General features: G+C 42.2%; 1 protein-coding gene across 2 annotated transcripts in view; it reads right to left on the bottom strand.

Annotated features, from left to right (window-relative positions):
• Nucleotides 1-6,102: 6,102 nt before the first annotated feature.
• The window catches only part of MOGAT1 (monoacylglycerol O-acyltransferase 1), a 43,551-nt gene continuing 29,227 nt past the window's right edge, over nt 6,103-20,426 (bottom strand). The window contains exon 6 of one of the 2 annotated variants that reach the window (XM_059393582.1): nt 6,103-6,452. In XM_059393582.1, coding sequence (XP_059249565.1) covers nt 6,340-6,452 — 113 coding nt within the window. In that variant the 3' untranslated portion in view covers nt 6,103-6,339. Of the gene's footprint in view, nt 6,453-8,775; nt 13,491-20,426 lie in introns of those variants that run through there. The other variant, XM_059393581.1, reaches the window with a different exon arrangement.

Here is a 20,426-nt window from a genome sequence, read left to right as displayed (position 1 = left end):
ATTCTCTGTCCATGTGGTTCAGAAAGCCAGTGGCTCCACAATCTCCCCATCTCTAGGGCAGAGGCCCTTAACCACAGAGCCCAGGCGAGTCAGCATATTCCAACCTCTTGACCACAAGGATGTGTTCAGGGATTGGACACATGATCCAAGTCAGTTCAGTAAGACCCAATTCTAGGGAAAAGAGCAGTTCTTTTTCCTTTGGGAGTGCTGACCTAGTAGGATGTGTGCCGGCAGCTGCTGGTGCCTGTCTGACACCAGGAAGGTGAAGGGAGTTGGACAGTGAAGTCAACACAGTGGGAGAAGAGAGATGGAGCAGGACTGAGTTCTGACGATATCATCTGAGCATCTGGATCCATGCCTGAACCCCTAGACTCTTTAGCTATGGAACTCAGATTTCTTTTATTAGGAGGGAGAGAGTGCTATTATGTATAAATATGTATATAGTATTATATGTATAATTATATGCACATAATTATATGTATCTATTATATGTAATATATATGCTATATATTATGCTTTAGTTGTATTATATTATGTATGTATACATACGTACATAATAATACTTTTATATTTACATATACATACATATAGCATAATTATAAAATTAACTCTAAATTTCAAAAGAGAACATGCAGAACATTTCTAAGGGGATGAAAAGGTAACATTTTAGAAATAGTTTCAAAAAGAGGGGCACCTGGGTGGCTCAGTGGTTAAAGCCTCTGCCTTCGGCTCGGGTCATGATCCCAGGGTTCTGGGATCGAGCCCCGCATCGGGCTCTCTGCTCAGCGGGGGGCCTGCTTCCTCCTCTCTCTCCCTGCCTCTCTGCCTACTTGTAGATCTCTGTCTGTCAAATAAATAAATAAAATCTTAAAAAAAAAAAAAGAAATAGTTTCAAAAAGAATAATCATTCGAACAATATATCTAAGATACCACTCTTCTGTTTAACTAGTACCAAAGGTAGTATTATCTCTGAATTTTCATGAAGCTCATACAAACAGACGTTTGAGCAGCTGTGCAAATGTCTATGTTATAGAGTCAATAATTTTCGAGTTTCAGTTCTACACTCCATTCTAGAGTTTGTTTGTGTAGGTCTGAGCTAGTTTTGCAGTCATTATAGGGCAATTTAAAAGAAAATGTGTAAAAATATATAAAGATCTCCTGGATATCAGCAGTACAGATTTTCTGAGTTAAAGGGACCTGGTAGATTTAATGTGTTTATGACAAGCAACATGATTTGGAAGCAGAATTTGCTTGCCGACCTCAGGAAAATTAAAGTTGGTTTCATGGGTTGAACTTGTCATCACTTTCCGGTATTTTATATTCAAAGTACAGAGCCTATTTGCGGCAGAATTATGGTGTCCCGCCACCCCCCCAAACCATTCTCACCCTCCTCTGGGATCCACAAACTGAATCAGGTCAGCCTGCTGGTTTTATATACCCTCCGAACTAAGAGTGGTTTTAGCTTTAAATGGTTAAAGAAAGATCAAAAGAAGACTATTTCATGAAAATTACATGAAATTCAAAACTCCATGTCCATAAACAGAGTTTTATTGGAACACAGCCATGTTCTTTCATTAATTATCTCCAGCTACTTTTGCACTATAATGAGGGAGTGAGTAGTTACTGGGTAAGATATTTCCCGTCCTGGTCTTGATTGGGGAAGTTTGCTAAGCTCTGCCATAGAGAATGGAAAGTCAGTTGTTACTTTCCCCGCCTTATTTGTAGCTGGGTGTGCCCCACGACCCATTTCTGACCAATGAGATATCAAGCAGAGTTTGCCAGAGGGATTCTGCGAAAGGTAGCAAGGATTCTAAAAAAAGTCAAAGAAGAGAGAGGACCCCTTTCATCTTCCTGCCTTAAACAGACATGTAGTGGCTGAAGGTGCGGTGGTACTTTTTGCCTCCATGATAAAACAAGCATGAGGTTGGCCTTTCTCGCTGCGGTTTCACTGGCTATGTCGGTCAAAGATCTAATGCTTTCCTGAGTCTCTGGAGTTGGAATTGATTTGAAGCAATCTAGAGCTTTTCTAAATCTAGTCTCAAGCATAGTCACTGTGGAAAGAATAATTTAGACAGATGCTTCTCATGGGAAACTCTCTGTTTCTTTAGGAATTTGATTGTGGTCACGTAACTCTGGATTCCACTTGAGGGGAGTTCAACTTCAGCCTAAGTTTAATCTGCCAAGGTACTTGAAGTGGGAAAGATATAAAAACAAATTTTATTTTATTTTTTTAAAGAGTTTATTTGTTTTGTTTTGTTCTTTAAAGATTTTATTTATTTGACAGAGAGAGAGATCACACGTAAACAGAGAGGCAGGCAGAGAAAGGGGGGAAGCAGGCTCCCTGCTGAGCAGAGAGCCCAATGTGGGACTGGATCCCAGCACCCTGAGATCATGACCTGAGCTGAAGGCAGAGGCTTAACCCTGAGCCACCCACATGCCCTAAAAACAAAATTTTAAACTATGTTTCAACCTCGGTGGCTCAGTTGGTTGAGGATCTGCCTTCGGCTCAGGTCATGATTCCCTGCATTCTGAGATCGAGTCCCTCATCGTGCTCCCTGTTCCATGGTGAGTCTGCTTCTCCCTCTGGTTCTGTCTTTCCCCCTGCTCATTCCCTTTCTCTCTCTCAAATAAGTATATAAAATTTTTTTAAAATCCTACTAGTTTTTTTTACACTAAAAAAAAACTATTTCAAGATTAAATATGCTCATTTAACTGTGGCAAAGATATAAAAGTATCAGTGATCGCTAGTTTCTTTTGTTTGTTTGTTTTTAAGCAGGCTCCATGCCCCTTGTGGAGCCCAATGTGGGGCTCATGCTCCTGACCCTAAGATCAAGACCTGAACTGAGATCAAGAGTCAGACGTTTAACCAACTGAGCCACCCAGGCGCCCCCATGATTTCTAGTTTCTACTACTCAATGGATCTTCTTGTGTAGGAGAGATAATTTTATTATTGTAAGTGAATGCTCAAAATGTTATGTTCTTATATTCAATTCTCATTTTTATTAAATTTCACGTGATGAATAAGATTCTCAAATCTCCAACAGAATTATTCCATCTATGGTACTTTCAGGAACAAAGCATAAAAAAATAAATAAGATTTAAACATATATGTATATATATATTTTAAAGATTTTATTTATTTATTTGAGAGAGAGAGAATGAGAGAGAGAGCATGAAAGGAGAGAGGTCAGCGGGAGAAGCAGACTCCCCGCTGAACAGGGAGCCCGATGTGGGACTCGATCCCAAGACTCCAGGATCATGACCTGGGCCAAAGGCAGTCACCTAACCAACTGAGCCACCCGGGCGCCCCTATATGTATATTTTTAACAAGTAAAAGGTAGGGGCGGAAAATAAACACTTAAAGTTTATATAAAGATTAGGGCATTTCCTAACATTTCAGATTTGAGTTTCAGGGTCTGAGCATCCCTTCATTAAAAATATTTTAGAAACCCATTACAGGAGAACATAACTTCTCCTTGAAGAGAAAGAAACTGAAGTGCAGAAGAGTCAGTCACATTCACACATGCCCACAACCCTCTCCACAGGACCCAGATTCTTAGGGAACAGTCACTGTCATTAGTTTCGAGGCCCCTCACACAGGACAGTGATTTAAGGAGAATTTATGAAAAAATCTCCCTCAAATATATGGAGAACTTCCAGAGCCTTGAGACTGCCGCTCACATGGAACTCACAGAAACTGAGACATTTCAGAGTATCATATGATTATAGAGCTGAGTTGGATATTCGTTTTTCAAAAATTAGTTTAAAAGCTGCCCTCTGGAACATTAAATAGGAAAAAAAAAAAAATGCTTCCCTGTCACCCCACCCAAAGGTAGACAGAGCGGCTAGCTGTGCCCGCCACACAGGGCCATGTGGTGCTGTGCCTTTCTGCCTGGGTTGGGGGGAGTCCCACTTGGCCTAGACTTAGGGGGCTTCCCAGGACGGAAGCTTTCACTGCTAAAGGCAGGAAAGTTCGGGGCCAGCTGTGACAAGTTGGTCACCCTTATCCTGACTCCTCTGCCTAAGCTTTCCCTTGGCGCTCACCTAAGCCTTCTTTATCTTGAAAGCCTCAGTGGATCCTGCTCCCTCCGGAGCTCCCCCATCTCTTCACAACTCCTGGCTGGAGCTGCTCCTGTGACCCCCATTTTCCTCACTCTCCAATGAGATAGTTTTCTAAGTATGGTCCCAGAGTGGGCAGTGCATGGGGCCTGCAGCTTGGTTCTTTCCTCCAAGTCGGTGCTTGATCACGGTCGTCCAGCTGAGGGGCACCTGGGTGGTTTAGTTAATTAAGCATCCGCCTTCAGCTCAGGTCACAATCCGGGGTCTTGGGATCGGAGCCCCACGTAGGGCTCCGTGCTCAGCGGGAGGTCTGCTTCTCCCTCTGCCTCTGCTCTTCCCCCCGGCTGGTGTTCTCACTCTCTCTCGCTCGCAAATGAATAAATAAAAAAATCTTTAAAAAAAATATTGTCCAGCTGACTGGGAAGACGTTCAGAATGACTGGGCCCTGCGCATCTTCTTCCTCACAGGACCCAGACTTCTTGCATTTACTGGCAACAACACACCTTGCCGCCCCCAGCCTCCAGCCCTCCATGAGAATCTTTGAATCGCCGGGAGATGCAGGAAATTCCAACTGAATCTAGTAACCACAAACAAAGCTGAAAGCAATTCTTCAGTGGATTCTTGCCAAAGAATCCTGGCAGAGACTATCCCTGATGGAACTCTGTGAATGAGCAGAAAACACATTACATACCCAGACAGAGGATCAGACCAAAGCTTCTGCATTCCTGTTTCACAGAAACGAGAGCCCAGAGCAAAGAGAAATCCCGGGTGGGATGGAAGAGAAATTTCTCCTTTGAAATAAAGACCCTGGGGCAGTGTCTAAGCCTATCAAGATGTGGAAAAGGAAATAACCCTCACAGGGAAGTTAGGCCGAAAGGATGTGGTGAGAGCTTCAGAGCGATTCCAAAGTGCAGTCTCCACAGCTCCTTATGAAAAGCGTTTTCCTCCGGCCACAAATGACCAGCAGGGCACACAGCTTTGCATACAGTCTGTCATCTTCAACACTGAAACTCAGCTTTGTAGCCAAATCATCCTGACGGTGTGTTTCACGGAACCCTTCAACAGGAACAGTGGAAACAGACAGACGTACTCAGATTTGGACGTAGCTATAATACCATGCATCAACTTGGCATAGTAACGGGGGCAGAAAGGGCTTTCCGCGAATCCCATAATTTTCAGCTACGATCTTCCACGGTCGAGCTGCCTACTTAGGTGGAGTCATGACGGAAATCAGACATCAGCAAAGAGCCTAATCATGGCGTCTTGGTAAGGATAAGGAAAGGGTGAACTTCTAACGCAAGACCTACTCTCTCATTACCAAGAAGGAGCTCACATGAGGACATAGTCTTCCTTTGGCCGAATACCTTTTCCGAGAGAACATCTCTCTTGGGCTGTCAGTCCCAAACGTGTTCCTGTCATCTGTCACCGAAAAGAAGATGCTCTGGGACAAGGGCACACCGTGGAGCGAACTGGGAAAGGTCTTTGACCATCACATGTATAATGGTAAAGATGTCTCTCTCTTCCATCCTGCGGTCCTTCCTCCTCTGAGCAGGGACCTTGCTTCCTGTTCAACTTTTCCCTACTTCCACCGTCCTTGACCTTACCTCTGCTAGAAAGTAAGAGTTCCTTAGTTCCTTCCTGAAATTCAACTTTTCCCTTTGCTTCCTTTTATTTTTCTTTTTCTTGGATTGTGGGAAAAGCAGAAACCAATGTGGAGAGGAAAAGCTAAAATTATAGAAGAAGGTAGAAAAGGGGAGGCATGTGGGTCAACGTCCCTGGTTGAGAAGGTTGAGAAGGGCATTCCTCCCTCTGCAACTGCTTTTAAGACATGGATAGGCTTGGGTCCTGGTTTGGAATAGTGTGTTGCTTCCAGCAGAAATATCACGGACTGTCACTATGTTACACTTCCTGCATTTATTTGCAGTAATAATGACACTAATTTCAATCGCCTATATATTATTCAAAATGTAAATCGAATGCATCTTTAAAAGCACAGCTAGCTCCCAAATAAGCCACATTTTCTTTTCTTCCCCATGATTTAAATTTTCCTTTATTTGGGTATTCTTATTTCAATAACAGCAATGCAGATGTATCTACGTATCAATGACTCTATGACTTAACATTCCATATTTACAGATTCAATGTTATTTTAAAGTTAAGTGAATTTGAAATGACAAATTATATGATCCTGCTGTTATGGAGTCAAGCAATCTAAGAGCGATCACGCATTCCTTTCCTTCAGCATTACACAGAAGATGTCATGCCAGGTCAAACTGAAGATCACATTTCCTTTCCATCTAGAGTGTTTAAAGATGCTGCTGGTGAACTGGAAGAGGCAGGCAAGGAGAGGTCAAACCAAAGACGTTTCTTCTTAAATTTGGAACATGCGGCAACTGTTTTATGAAGAAAACTTTTAAGAGGTACTCGGAAATACACACATACATATACGCAAGAGAAAGAAAATAAAAATTTTTTAACAAGGATAGCTTTTAGATTTTATATATTTTTGAGAGAGAGAGAGAGAAAGTGCACGTGCAGGAGCTGGGCCAGGGTGGGAGGGGTGGGTGGGGGGGGAGGCAGGCTCCCCGCTGAGCAGGGAGCCCAATGTGAGACTCATCCTAGGACCCTGGGATTATGACCTGAGTAGAAGGCAGACACGTAACCGCCTGAGCCACCCAGGTACCCAAAATAAAATCAATTTAAAAAGACAGTTTGGGGGTGCCTGGGTGGCTCAGTGGGTTAAGCCGCTGCCTTCGGCTCAGGTCATGATCTCAGGATCCTGGGATCGAGTCCCGCATCGGGCTCTCTGCTCAGCAGGGAGCCTGTTCCCTCTCTCTCTCTCTCTGCCTGCCTCTCCATCTACTTGTGATTTCTCTCTGTCAAATAAATAAATAAAATCTTTAAAAAAAAAAAAAAGACAGTTTGGAGAAATGAGCTTACCCCAGCTAATGCTTCATGCAACCACAGCTACAATCAATCAATCAGTCAACACTTTAAACTAGGCAGGTGTTCTTAAGCTAACATTTTAAATGATTAACTTTGACAATAAATATTAGCCCACTTATGAAACTATTTTACCCGTCCTTCCGAGGGTGGCCACAACACTTTGCCATCTCACAACTGGTTCTCCGGGTTGTTCTCAGCGCAGGCGGGGGTGGGGGTGGGGACTCCTGTGCCTATTAGGTCTGTGTGTGTATATGTGCTGGGGTTGGGGAGAGGGAGCAGTGTTTGGAAATGTCGATGGCTTTAGAGCAGAATCACCAGCAGATGGACCCATAAAGAACCTTTGTGGTCATGTTCCACCTTCTCATTCCATAGGTCAAGTTCACTTCCCCGAGTTAGTGACAGAGATGGTGGATACCCCAGGGCTCCTGAGCCCTACGTCCAAAGCAAGGGCCCTGGCCAGAGGCCCTGGCATCCCATCTGAACTCCACCACCACCATGAGGGTTATCTTGAGCAAAGTTCTTAGCCCCTCTGAACTCTAATTCCTTATGGGATAAAAATAGTACTGACCTCACAGGGCTATTTTAAGAGTTAAATGTCATAATGTACTTAAAGTCCCTAGTTCTGTATCTGGCACATTGAAGGTGGTTAATAAATATTAATGGTTTTTAAAGGATAATATTTACTTAGTATTAACCACAGTTTTGTTTATTTATATTTATTTATATATTCTAACTACAGTATTCATAAAATACTAGGAAAAATTAAAGTCAAACAGTATTTTTACACAATAATAACTCAGCATTTTCTTTGTTCTTTTTTTTTTTTTTAAGATTTTATTTATTTATTTGACTCAGAGAGAGAGAGAGAGAGAGAGAGAGAGAGAACACAAGCAGGGGGAATGGCAGAGGGAGAAACAGACTTCCCACACTATAGGTGGAGCCCAGTGCAGGACTCGATCCCAAGACCCTGAGATCATGACCTGAGCTGAAAACAGACGCTTAACGAATTGAGCCACCCAGGCAATCTCAGCATGTTCTTTAGCCAATAAAATATCTTAAAAGAGTATTGCAAACCCCTATTTTGATAACAGACACCAGAAACACCAACAAGTCTCAAAAATCAAAATGTAAACTTTGTCATCCAAAACGCATCCAAAGGAGGCAATTTCACTCCTGACATATAAAAAAAGAAATTGCGTTTTTAGCTTCTTCTGTTATTTTGCCAAGTGTATGACTGACTCGAGTGTACAAAGCCACTTTATTGAGATGTAATTCACATATCGTAAAATCCTCCCATTTGGAGAGGGGTGTTTGGGAGTTTTTGGTATATCTGCAGTGTGGGACAGCCATCATGACAACCCAATTGCAGAACATTTTCATCACCCGAAAAGAAACCCCAAACCTACTAGCGGCGATTCACTTGATTTGGAATCTATCCATTCTTCTACAAGTTTTTGAACATTTCCGTATCTGACAAGTTTCACTCCTATTTCCACCGCGGCCCCTCCCCGGCTTGTTTCCTCTTCCTGCCCTCTGCTCCTTTCATCTGGCACATCTGTCTGCACTTTTCGGTTAGCCCTGCCCCCGCTTTGTTTTGTCTTTTCTCCGTGGAGAGGATCTCCAGGCCTGGCTCTTCAGGCAATGCCCACACCACCACCGCAATTCCCTTGCCTGAATCCATCCCCAGGTCTGAGCGCCTCCAGCCTTGGCAAGGCATGGGCAGGAAAACCATCCCACTCAGCCAAAACACCACGCCCACACAGTTACAACTCTGGCACAAAACACATTTATTGGTCAACACTTTAGAAACCAAGAGCTTTTTAAAAGCACACGGCAACACATCCAAAACAGAAAATATAAAAATTCACCATCTCCTAAAAAGATGTTAACAAGAAATAAACTGTTATTTCACAGTTTTGAGCCATATAAAGAAGGAGACCACTTCGATAAATGTCTCCAGTTTTTATTTATAGAGAACGAAACTGTTTCTTAGGAACACCATGCCTAAAGGCCACTGTGATGCTGGAGAAATCTCCATAGCAATTTATGTTTTCCATATGCTAAGGGAGACAGTCATTTGAACCCTCTGTGTGTCCAGAGGAATACAAGGGAGGATGGCAGAGGAAAAAGAAGTCTACGGATAAATCTCCATCTCCTGCTGGATGTTATTACCATGAGAGAATGAGGGCCAGGCAGAGACCACAGAGACAGAGTGAATGGGACCTTGGAGATCATTCACTCCTAAGAAGGAGTCCAGGTCACCCAGCACTTAGTGGAGGACCAGAGGCTAAAGGATTATTTGAAATAGAAGCCCCTGGAAGGTAGAAAAAAATAGCACAGTTGTGTTTTCTGGTTGTCTCTGCATGACTGTACCCCACACTGGACAGTTGGAATCCAACCAGAAAGACCAAAGGCTCCAAGTGGGTCTGGAAACGGAGGAGAGGAGAATTACATGGCTCTTGGGAATACAAGGTCAGATTTATCTTTATTCTCAAGAGAGAGCCTAAGAAAATTCTTAACCAGAATCTAAGAGCTGTAAAATAAAATAAAATAAAATAGCACCCAGCTGAATGATGCTAGAGCCAGAATGGGATTAGGGCTGTCAGCAAGGTGACAGAAGATTTGCTTCCACTGCTGAGTAACGGGACTGCCCTGACCTGTAATAATGGTCACGTGACTGAGAAGTAAAAATCCTCTGCGGCTCTCACAGGGACATAAAGCACCTTGCCTTATCCTGCTACTCCATACACAAGGCTCTAGTGGCTTAGCTTGTTGCTGAAAACCTTGGACGTTACCCAGTGCACATCCCCAAAATAGCTCTTGCAGAAGGGAAAAATCAACAATGCAGCCGACCAGTCTCAAAAAAGAAAAACGTTCCAGGTCCCAAAAAAACAGAGCTTGCTTCAGGGTTGTTAAACCCCTTGCATTTTGGGAGTATCTTTAATCGCGCTCCATGTTTGGTTTTACGGGAGGATTCACAGGTGGGTTCATCAACAATCATGGAAGAGCCGTATCTCCTCCTGTTCCATCAGGGCTGAGGAATATGATCATGGAGTCGGTGTCAAGCCACGTTAAGCTGCTGGGGTTCAACTGCTCCATCTGCAGAAGGACTCATGCCAGACACAAAGCCCCTTTTGGCCCTAGAACTTGACTTCCACTGACACAGTCTATCAGACTTCTGGGTTAGAGCCATAAGCATTCGCTGAGAGAGCACCAGAGGCCTGCGCTCCGTCGGGGGTGGGATCCAACCCAGCCAGACACAGATTCCACCAACGCGGAACCCATCTCGTGAGCAAACTGTGGACGGAGTTAGACCTTCGCCTTCCCATACATGCTGTGAAGGCACTAGGCTGTGAGTGTTTGGGAAGGATTAAGTAAAATAACTGACATATAAGGTATTTGACAAACCCCTTGGTTTTAAATATAAAAAACTGCTTCAGTATTTGCCATCCCAGAGAAACTGGCACAACCAGTTGGTTATATAGTAGTTGCCTTGTTGTTGTTTTTTTGCTTTAAAAAGATATACAAATTCTATTTGAAGTACCTCTTCCAGCCCCAGAAAGACATTTTATCACTTAGTTTAAAAAGACCGATACAGGGACACCTGGGTGCCTCAGTGGATTAAAGCCTCTGCCTTCGGCTCAGTCATGATCCCAGGGTCCTGGGATCAAGCCCCTAGTCAGGCTGTCTGCTCAGTGGGGAGCCAGCTTCCCTTCCTCTCTCTTTGCCTCTCTGCCTACTTGTGATCTCTGTCTGTCAAACAAATAAATAAAATCTTTAAAAAATAAATAAATAAAAAGACAGATACAACTGGCAATCATGGGTTACTGGAAAACAACAGGAAGGGATTAGCACATACCATGTATGACCCACACTTGTGCTATAGCAAAAATTCATGTCCAAATCTTCATCTGTAATCTCTAGGACTATAAAGGAACTTCCTACTATGCTTTGACTTTATGAAAGGACTTCTGGCTGGATTAAGACCTCTGGAGACCCAAAGAAAGAAAAAGAGATAAAAATCCCTAATTTGTACCTAAAAATAAGATTTTTACAGATGCCAAAATTAAAGTTGCTGATGTCTGGGTTTTAGAAATGGCAAAATTCGAGATAAATTCATCAGAGCAAAACTTTTCTCATTTTTAGTGTCTCTGTTTCACTACATGTGGGCTTTAACTGCTTCCTCGATAATCCAGCTAATGCTGGGGGTGGCGGTCAGCTTGGCCTCCACCACCAAGTAGGAGATTAAACATCATACCTTCATGAAAGAAAGCACATGAAATCGCCACTATGGGTCATAAGCACTTAACAAACTTCTCTAAAGGAAAGAAATTCATGCTTTTAAAAAAAAAATTTTTTTTTAATTTACCTGGCCCAAATTCATGGGTTTATTATTATTATTATTATTTTAAGATTTTATTTATTTATTTGTTCGTTAGAGAGAAAGCACACAAGCAGGCAGAGTGGCAGGCAGAGGCGGAGAGAGAAACAGGCTCCCTGCCGAGCAAGGAGCCCGATGCGGGACTCAATCCCAGGACCCTGGGATCATGACCCAAGCTGAAGGCAGTGGCTTAACCAACTGAACCACCCAGGAGTCCCCACAGGTTTTTAAATAACTTGAAAGTCTTTAGTTGTGGTGGTTAATTGGCCTTACGAAGACTGACCCCTAACCAGCTAGGGTGTGTCATTTTCCATAAATGGTGCTCCTTTATGCCTTGCTAGTATTGAATAATACCAAAAAAGGATTTACAATCCAATTTTCTGCATCTGTTGAAAACAGGTTGTGTCCTCTTCTCTGCTTTGACTATAAAATTGGTCTAATTTGAAGGCCACGGGTCAGTGGACTCCAGGATTGCTCAACGAGCGTGAAGCCCGAGTGATGCTGGCCAAAACCACCTCAAATGGAACCATGGGGGAGGTTCACTTTTTCCTCTGTGAAATGCTTTCCTCCTCAAGACATTACCCAGCATGATTTTGTCTGTCTGATGCTGAACACAGTTTAGGCTCTAGCCCAGGGCTTGACGTTTTAACAGTCAGAGGCCTGAAGATCTATTAAGTTAGAACTCAGTGAAGGTGTCCTCAAATACTTAGAGTGCAGCAGCGAGAGAAGCAACAAGCAGCAGTGGAGGTCATTTGGAAACTAGACATTCTTCTTCCTTAAGGCAACTGACAAGACTGACTGACTGACTTGTCAATCACCATTCTGAGACAAACAGACCCAGCACATTCTCCCCTTCTGAAAGAAGCTCTTGTCTATAATACGTTCGTCCTATTGTAAATAAAGCTTTAAAAATTCTTCATCTTAAGGCAAAAATGTTTGTGGGTTCATCTATAAATACATTCAGTAAACAAGCACTTATCTTGTGCGGGACCCAGGCACTAGGGAGAGGTCAGTGAACAGGAGGAACAGGGTTCTCACTCCCGTGGACCAGACAACTCTAACTGGACACATTACAACCAGAGAGGACACTTTATTTCATAGCTGGCCTTACTCAAAGAGGCCATTTGGGAAGGAAATTAAAACCATTTCTAATATCATGAAAACCTTTTGGAATTTTAATGTTCTAAAGCATGTCTCCCAAAAGACCTTCTTGTCTATATAGCAAATGAACATATAGCAAATGAACATTTGCTCAGAATTTCTGAGCAAATGACAAGCATGAGCATTTCTAAGCATGAAGAGAAATGAGGAGACGTGCTCTCATCCACATGGGTTTCCAGATGGTAGATTCATCCTGTTTCAAAACCTGCACAGAAATTCTGCAGTATTGTATAAAAATGTGTTGGGTGAGAGGACCTAAAGGATCAAGTTATCTAACTCTGAAAAGTAATGTTATTCACCCAAAAAATTCTCCGTTCAAGCAGGGGAAAAAAAAAAAAAAAAAGAAAGAAATGATCTCCTCTAGCTAGGTATGGAAAATTACTTGACACACTGTCTCCTAAGTGTTTCAGCTGTGCTAAACAAGAGCTGTGATACTTCATGAATACACCACCTTAAATTCTTGTGATTTTGGTAAAAGGGTCTAATTTTTTTAATTTTTTTTTAAGCACACGAATAATGAATAATCCTAAACCTTTTCTTAACCCGGGAAATGCTTGCACGTTCCCTAATGAGGATCACCCAAAGGGTTATGGTCCTCTGCCTCCTTCTCCTACAGTCACCCACTGTATTTTTATCTCCCACGGATAGACATTAACATTTGTCACCATAAATAATACTTTTCAGTTGTAATCTTGATTCCAGAGTGAAAGAAAAAAAAAATCCTTATTTAAAATGATGTATCCTCCAATCGGATATTCTCTCCTCCTCTGTATGCCTTCTAAGAGTAGTTATCTAAAAATGAGAGTTTCATGCTCCGAGATGCCATATTTCCTTTTGTGGGCCTCAAATAGCTTCCTCAGCTCTTCCATATAGGTCTGATGCAACTCCTCAATCTGCTCTGGGCTTGGGTGCAGGGTCTGAGGCACAGGGATTGGACGGCCAACTGCAAAAAAAGAGAATGCATCTGAAGTAAGGAAATGAAACCACTGCACCTGCACCAGCTGCCCCTCACGGACCGGACAGACGGCCCGGGGGAGAGAGATTGACCAATCAGAATCCGCCTGCTCTAATCCCTGGTTCATTTCACTGGCTGCCTCCAAGAGTCACACCATCCCACTTGAGAACCAATAAAGAACTTTCCTTCTCCGCAGTCGCTGCAGGGGAAGGCCTCTGGTGGTTTTGACTCTGAGTCAAGTGAACTACTGGACTGAGCACAGCTGTGAGATAAGAGGGCATAGCTGTGTATGAATGTCACCAGCCCTGTCCCTCTGGTACAGCTGGCAGCCCGGCCACAGTGCCCTATTGTGACCGACTGCGAAGTCTTGAGTCATCAGGCATCGGCCCTCTCCTCTGACTCTTTTTAATTTAAGGAATGTGTATCTTCACAACTAAGAATCCGTAATAGAAGACACACACAATCACAAGAGTCCCACTGTTTGTTAAGAGTGGAAAACAAAACGAAGCAGAAGTCTCCGTAGAAAATTTCTTAAGTAAACCACAGAACGTTCATGCAACAGAATCCTAGGCAGCAGTTTTTTAAAAAATGAAATTATATGTGTACACGCACACACACACACACACATCGAGGTCTAAAATGTAAGAAGTGGGGAAAAAAGTTGTGAAATAATACAGTAGGATCCTATTTATGAAAAGACATTTATATACCAAGGTGCATCATAAGCTTTAGTGCATTTAAAAAAATCTAGAAAGAGAGACTAATAACCATTACTTCTAGGAAGGAAGGAAGGTAAAGGTGGGAGACTTGTCACTTTATCTGTATTGTAGGAATTTCCTACAATGAGAATGCATTTGTGTTTTACCTATAATGAAAAATGAGCTAATTATTATTTAACCTGGCAACTCTATACATATTTAAAAAGGTGTTTAGGAGCACCTGGGTGACTCAGTAGGTTAAGCCTCTGTCTTCGGCTCAGGTCGTGATCTTAGGGTCCTGGGATGTAGCCCTGCGCCAGGCTCTCTGCTCGGCAGGGAGCCTGCTTTCCCCTCTCCCTCTCTGCCTGCCTCTCTGCCTACTTGTGATCACTTTCTCTGTCAAATAAAGAAATATATTTTTTTAAAGATTTTGTTTATTTATTTGACAGAGATCACAAGTAGGTAGAGAAAAAGGAGGAAGCAGGCTCCCCGCTGAGCAGAGAGCTCGATGCGGGGCTCGATCCCAGGACCCTGGGATCATGACCTGAGCCAAAGGCAGAGGCTCAACCCACTGAGCCACTCAGGCATCCCTAATTTTTTTTTAAACATCTTTTAAAAAGATGTTTAGATTGTGTCTCAAGACTGTGTGAAACTATAAGATACAGGTGGCTTTGGCATCTGCTTTCCTGGGTCCTCCCAGCTCACTGCAACCCCTGCTGCTTACAGATGCCAAGAGTTGAAAACCTACAGATGTTCAGTAACCTGCTGGGCAGCAAACAGCTTCTCTATTCCCCTCTATTAACTTGGGCATGAGGCCAAGTGGGGCCGTGGGTACTAGAATGGAACTCAGAGGGGAGAGAGGAGGTTTCCTCTGGCCTACCCTAGCTTGTTCCATGCTACATCCAAGGTTCAAATCCATGTCAGTAACAGAAGGTGGTGAGTTAAGAGAAAACCAGGCAAATGTTAAGGCACAGAGAAAGAAGGAAGTGATAAATGAAATCAGTATGGGACCTAAGGGGGCACAGAGCAGAGTGATGTATGTATATATAACATATATATAGGTTATATATATGAAATACATTTTGTTACATATAACAAAATGTTACATATAACCAAATGTTACATATAACAAAATGTATTATTAAGAAGATTATCTATCTAATGTTGCAGTAAGGAGATATACACAGACATACATGGTAGATACATATCGCCTTATTGCAGTATTAATATTCTCCAATTGCTATGTTTTTAAACAGATCCAGTCTCAAGAATCTCCCATACAGTTCTCTTTTGATAGCCTGAACGTCAAAATTACATAGAGTAGACATCAGTCCTTTGTAACCCAACAGAAAGAACTGGAACTGTCTTGCTGTCAGTTGTGGTTGGAAATACAGAAGAGGGGAGGCTAATGGGGTGACGGGGTGGAACAGGAAGGAGCTGGTCCAAGACAAAGACCGCTAGACTAGACCAGCACACTGAGCTAGGCAGTAGCTTCCTCTCTGGTCTTATCACATGCATAGGATAAAAAAGTAGAACTCAATGATCTCAAAGCCTCCTCCTCACTCTGACCTTTTTGTTTTAAGAGAAAAAAAAAAAAACAAAAAAAAAAAAACCCTGAGATATCTACATGTGAATTGAGAATCTATTAGGCAATAGCAATCTACTAGCAAATTCACAGTTTTATAGAACTAGCTTCTGTTAAGTGAAATTGACGAAAAAGAAAGGTCAAGTGCAACTATTCAGAGTGGGAGTGGGGGGGCCTTAGAAAGAGAGGTCTGAGAAGATGAAGTGTGTTGTTCTCAGCTTAATTAAGACTCATGAATTCTGAATTATTAATTTTTACTTCCTATGAAAGAAGAAACTACTTCCTCGTTGCATACAACTAATTTCAATCCTGTTCTTTTCTTAATCATGGGCTCACTATATTTCAGATGGTTCTTCCAGAGAGCTCAAATATGCCCATGACTTCTCTTTTAAAGTGTGAGATGGGCAGTTTCATCCTTGCCCTTCTCTTGTTTACCTGTAGAGAAATGGAGATGCTGGAAATTCCCAAACTACACCAAAAGAACTGGAATTCAGGAGGTAAAACTGGTTCTCCTACCCCTCCTACTAATCCAAAATCGGACTAGAGAGTAAGAAATCATTCTCAATTACTTTTTAGGAATAAAGACCGAGGTCACAAAACAAATCTGAGAAGAGTCCCCAGAGCCCTAGAAAGACCAGTATTCTCCCCACCCACCCACTGCCAAAAAGATTTTTTTTTTACTACTAAGGAGAAGAAAACGAAGCTAAGACTAAGTTAGCTGCACATTGCCCTGTAACTCTCTTTACAACACAAAGAAAAAAACACACACACACAAAAAAACCCAGCCTCATCACACTGCTCTTAGAAACAGAACTCCTTGCCCTGGAAAAATCAGCCCACATCTCCTCATGGCAGAGTCAGGAATCATCATGCTCCTGTTTCTGTTGCAGTGCTTTATCTAGCTGGCATGCCCATTTGTTCCTTTTTCCAATTCCATCAAGCAATTCAAGATTAGTTATGCACTTAGGGCCTCACACAGCAGCCTTGCCCTCATTTCTATGGTGCTGTGTTGTATTTACCTAAGATGAAGAATGAGCAGCTTCATGGGGCACTGCGCTCAGGACCGTAGAGAAATTTGGAAAGGGGCATCATTTTCTTCACACCGAGGCAAAGATTAGATCTTTTGCAATAAGGAATCTTTTCTCTATTTTTCTTTGATTATGAACATTCCACAGTTTATAGCTCTAACAGTCCCATACAGGAATTAGGCTTTTCCTGGATGCTACACAGCTGTACATGAGACAAAGGCCAGTCTGTTGGCACGGATTTGGGAAGAGTCAAAATGTGGGTGCCAATGAAACATGGGTTCACTGAACCTCAGACTCATGGTGCAGGCTCAAATATACCAGATGTGAGGAGAGAGAGAGTATGTATGTGTGCTTCCATACACATACACACTCAAGAACATTTATTGAACACTTAATGGGCTGTATTGGGTACCATACTAATCCCCCTAACATTTTTATCTCCTGAAATCCCTACTTTACATTTAAATTTAAATTAGGTTCCCTTTCCTTTCTATTTCAGAGAATCCCTTGGCCAGCTTCCCCACCACCACCCCCGCCATCAGAATATAATAATGACTTGAAATATAAGGGACCACTTTGGTCCTTAAGTGTTTTCAAACCAGTTTTATTTTATTAAAGTACATTCCTTTCCCTATCTTTATGTTAAAAAATTCAAAATTACAGAACAAATAATGCAATAAGTACCTGCATACTCTTCCTCTAGACTCACAGGTTCTTAATATCTTTTGCACACTGCCCTGTGTGTATATACATATGTATTTTTATTTTTGTAGACCTGTTTGATGATAAGCTGTAGATGTCGATTGTTCAATAGCCTTATCCTCTCTATTTCGGCATGAAGTAACTAAGAGCAAAAACACTGTCTTTTTTTTTTTTTTTTTAAAGATTTTATTTATTTATTTGACAGACAGAGATCACAAGTGGGGGGGAGGGAGGGGAAGCAGGATCCCTGCTGAGCAGAGAGCCTGAGGCGGGGATCAATCCCAGGACCCTGGGATTATGACCTGAGCCAAAGGCAGAGGCTTTAACCCACTGAGCCACCCAGGCGCCACCAAAACACTGTCCTTTTTAACACTATTATCATACCCAAGGAACTTAACCTCTATGTGATATTCTTTTGTACCAAATCTACATTCAAACTTGATGAGTTGTCTCAGTGATATCCTTACAGTTGCTTCTCCCTATGACAGCTGTTGTGTCTTTGGGTACTCTCTCCTTTTGGTCTTTTACAACGTTAGTATTTTTTATGAATCCAGGCCAATTGTTTAATACAATGTCTCCTAATCTGGGTTTGTCTGTTTCCTCACAGTCTGATTCAGATGAACACTTTGGCAAGAATACTTACACAGGGAGATGGAAACACATTTAATAGCTCCCAACAATCTGGCCAGGCCTCCTGCACCAACCAGTGCTCTCTCAGGACCTGGGGCCTATGGAGCACTTCCCCACACACCATGTCATCTGATCCCCAGAATAACCCTAAGACAAGACAGGACAATTATAAGAGTCTCTCCTTCAGAGATGTAAAATCTGACGCTCAGGGACGAGAAAGGAAGCACCCTGAATCAGGCCCCAAACCCACATTACCTCCATCTGTAAATTTTAGCTGATGTATGATAAACAGCTTCTTAATGTCAATACTGATTTCTTTATGTAGCTGGTGCCTGAGCGTAGCGGCTACCATCATATTGAGCCTGCAGTGGAAAGAATCAATTTCCTAATGGCAGTGATTCTATCTTTCAATTTTGCCATAAGTATAAAAATGAAACAAACACTTCTATCACATCCATAATCAAAAGGCAGACTGAGGAGTTATGAAGTCAGGGGACATGGTGAGGCTGGACAGGACGGGATGAGAACCCTTCCCATGCCACACGCACACACAGCTGATAAACCTCCCTGGATATCCAGAATTCAAATAATCTAACACTGGGAAGATGGACAGCCAAATAATTAATATAGAAGGAATACTAGATCCAGAAAATCACCAGTTTGCAACCATGACTTCCTTAATTGATTCAGGCAAGGATTATCAATGGCTATTAAAGCCATCAAGTAAAGTCTGATGAACAGAATAATTACACAGTGTCTAAGTGACACCATCCCCAGGTTACTTGTTCATGAAAAGGAAAAGTCTTTATAAACATAATATAAACATAATATATATAAACATAATATTTAACATAATATATGTAAAAATTTATGTAGATAAAAATTTATGTAGATAAATCTTTGTGATTTAACTTTATAGTAGAGAAACCTGGCAAACACCCCACTCAAGTAATCAAAATGAGCATCACCAACAATGGGACAAATTGACAGCAAGAGCCTCTTGATGTGACATACTGAGGATGACACATCATTTCTGTGTAATTCTTGCCACATATGCATAACTGGAATATACTCATGGTGAAACACACTAACCCAAGTTGACCTACAAACCACTGACCTACACTACTCCAAATTGCTCATGTCATAAAGACAGAAAGGAAGTTGAAAAATTAATGCAGTTTGGGCGCCTGGGTGGCTCAGTGGATTAAGCCGCTGCCTTCGGCTCAGGTCATGATCTCAGGGTCCTGGCATCAAGTCCCATGATCTCAGGGTCCTAGCATCGAGTCCCGCATCGGGCTCTCTGCTCAGCAGGGGGCCTGTTTCCCTCTCTCTCTCTCTCTCTGCCTGCCTCTCTCTCCATCTACTTGTGATCTCTCTCTGTCAAATAAATAAATAAAATCTTTAAAAAAAAAAAAAAAGAAAAGAAAAAGAAAAATTAATGCAGTTTGAAGCAGGCTGAAGAGATGTGGAAACTAAATGCAATGTATGATCCTGCTGTGGGAAAAAAACACTTGACCCCCCCGCCCACCCCTGATACCCACCAAAAGCACAGCTAACAAGGAAATTATTATGGCAACTGGTGAGATTTAAATACACACTGTACACTGGTTAACAGTACTTTATCAACGTTTGATTTCCTGAATTGCACTGACATTATAGATCAGAATCATCTTGCTCTTAAAAGAGATACATAGGAGCAAATGTCATGTTTGCACACACTCCAACAGCTCAGTGATAACTGGAAAGAGTGTATTTATCACACCGTTAAAGAGAGATAAAAACCGTAGCAAAATGTTACCAACTGGTGAGTGTGGGAGAAACGCACACAGGAGTTCATTTTACTGTTCAGGAAACTTTTCTGAACCTTTGAATAGAAACCTCCCCCTTTCAATGGCAAATAGCCTTGCCTCTTACTTTCTCCCCAAACACGTAACTTCCCGTCATACTACCTGTACTGGCTCTACAACTTGATTTTAACTTTAGCTTCCCTTACAAATTTTAATGGGTACTTGTTAGATATTTGAAAACTTACAAATCAGAAAGGCATAACTGAAGAATGATTTGTTTACAAATGTGTCTGCAGCCACTACCCACGGGGCACGGGGAATACAGCAGAGAACAGCAAGACAAAATCCCTGCCCTCCTGGAGCTCTGTATAGTAGAAACAAAGTAATTCCAGGAGCCTGCAATTCCTTGCACATTGTTTTTTGAGTCTAAACTTCTTTTAATTATCCCTTCTTGGGAGGCACCTGGGTGGCTCAGTGGGTTAAGCCTCTGCCTT

This window comes from Mustela nigripes, chromosome 3 (assembly GCF_022355385.1).
Source record: "Mustela nigripes isolate SB6536 chromosome 3, MUSNIG.SB6536, whole genome shotgun sequence".
Lineage (NCBI taxonomy): Eukaryota > Metazoa > Chordata > Mammalia > Carnivora > Mustelidae > Mustela > Mustela nigripes.
Note: the sequence above shows the minus strand (reverse complement) of the source record. Positions and strands in the feature narration are given on the sequence as shown.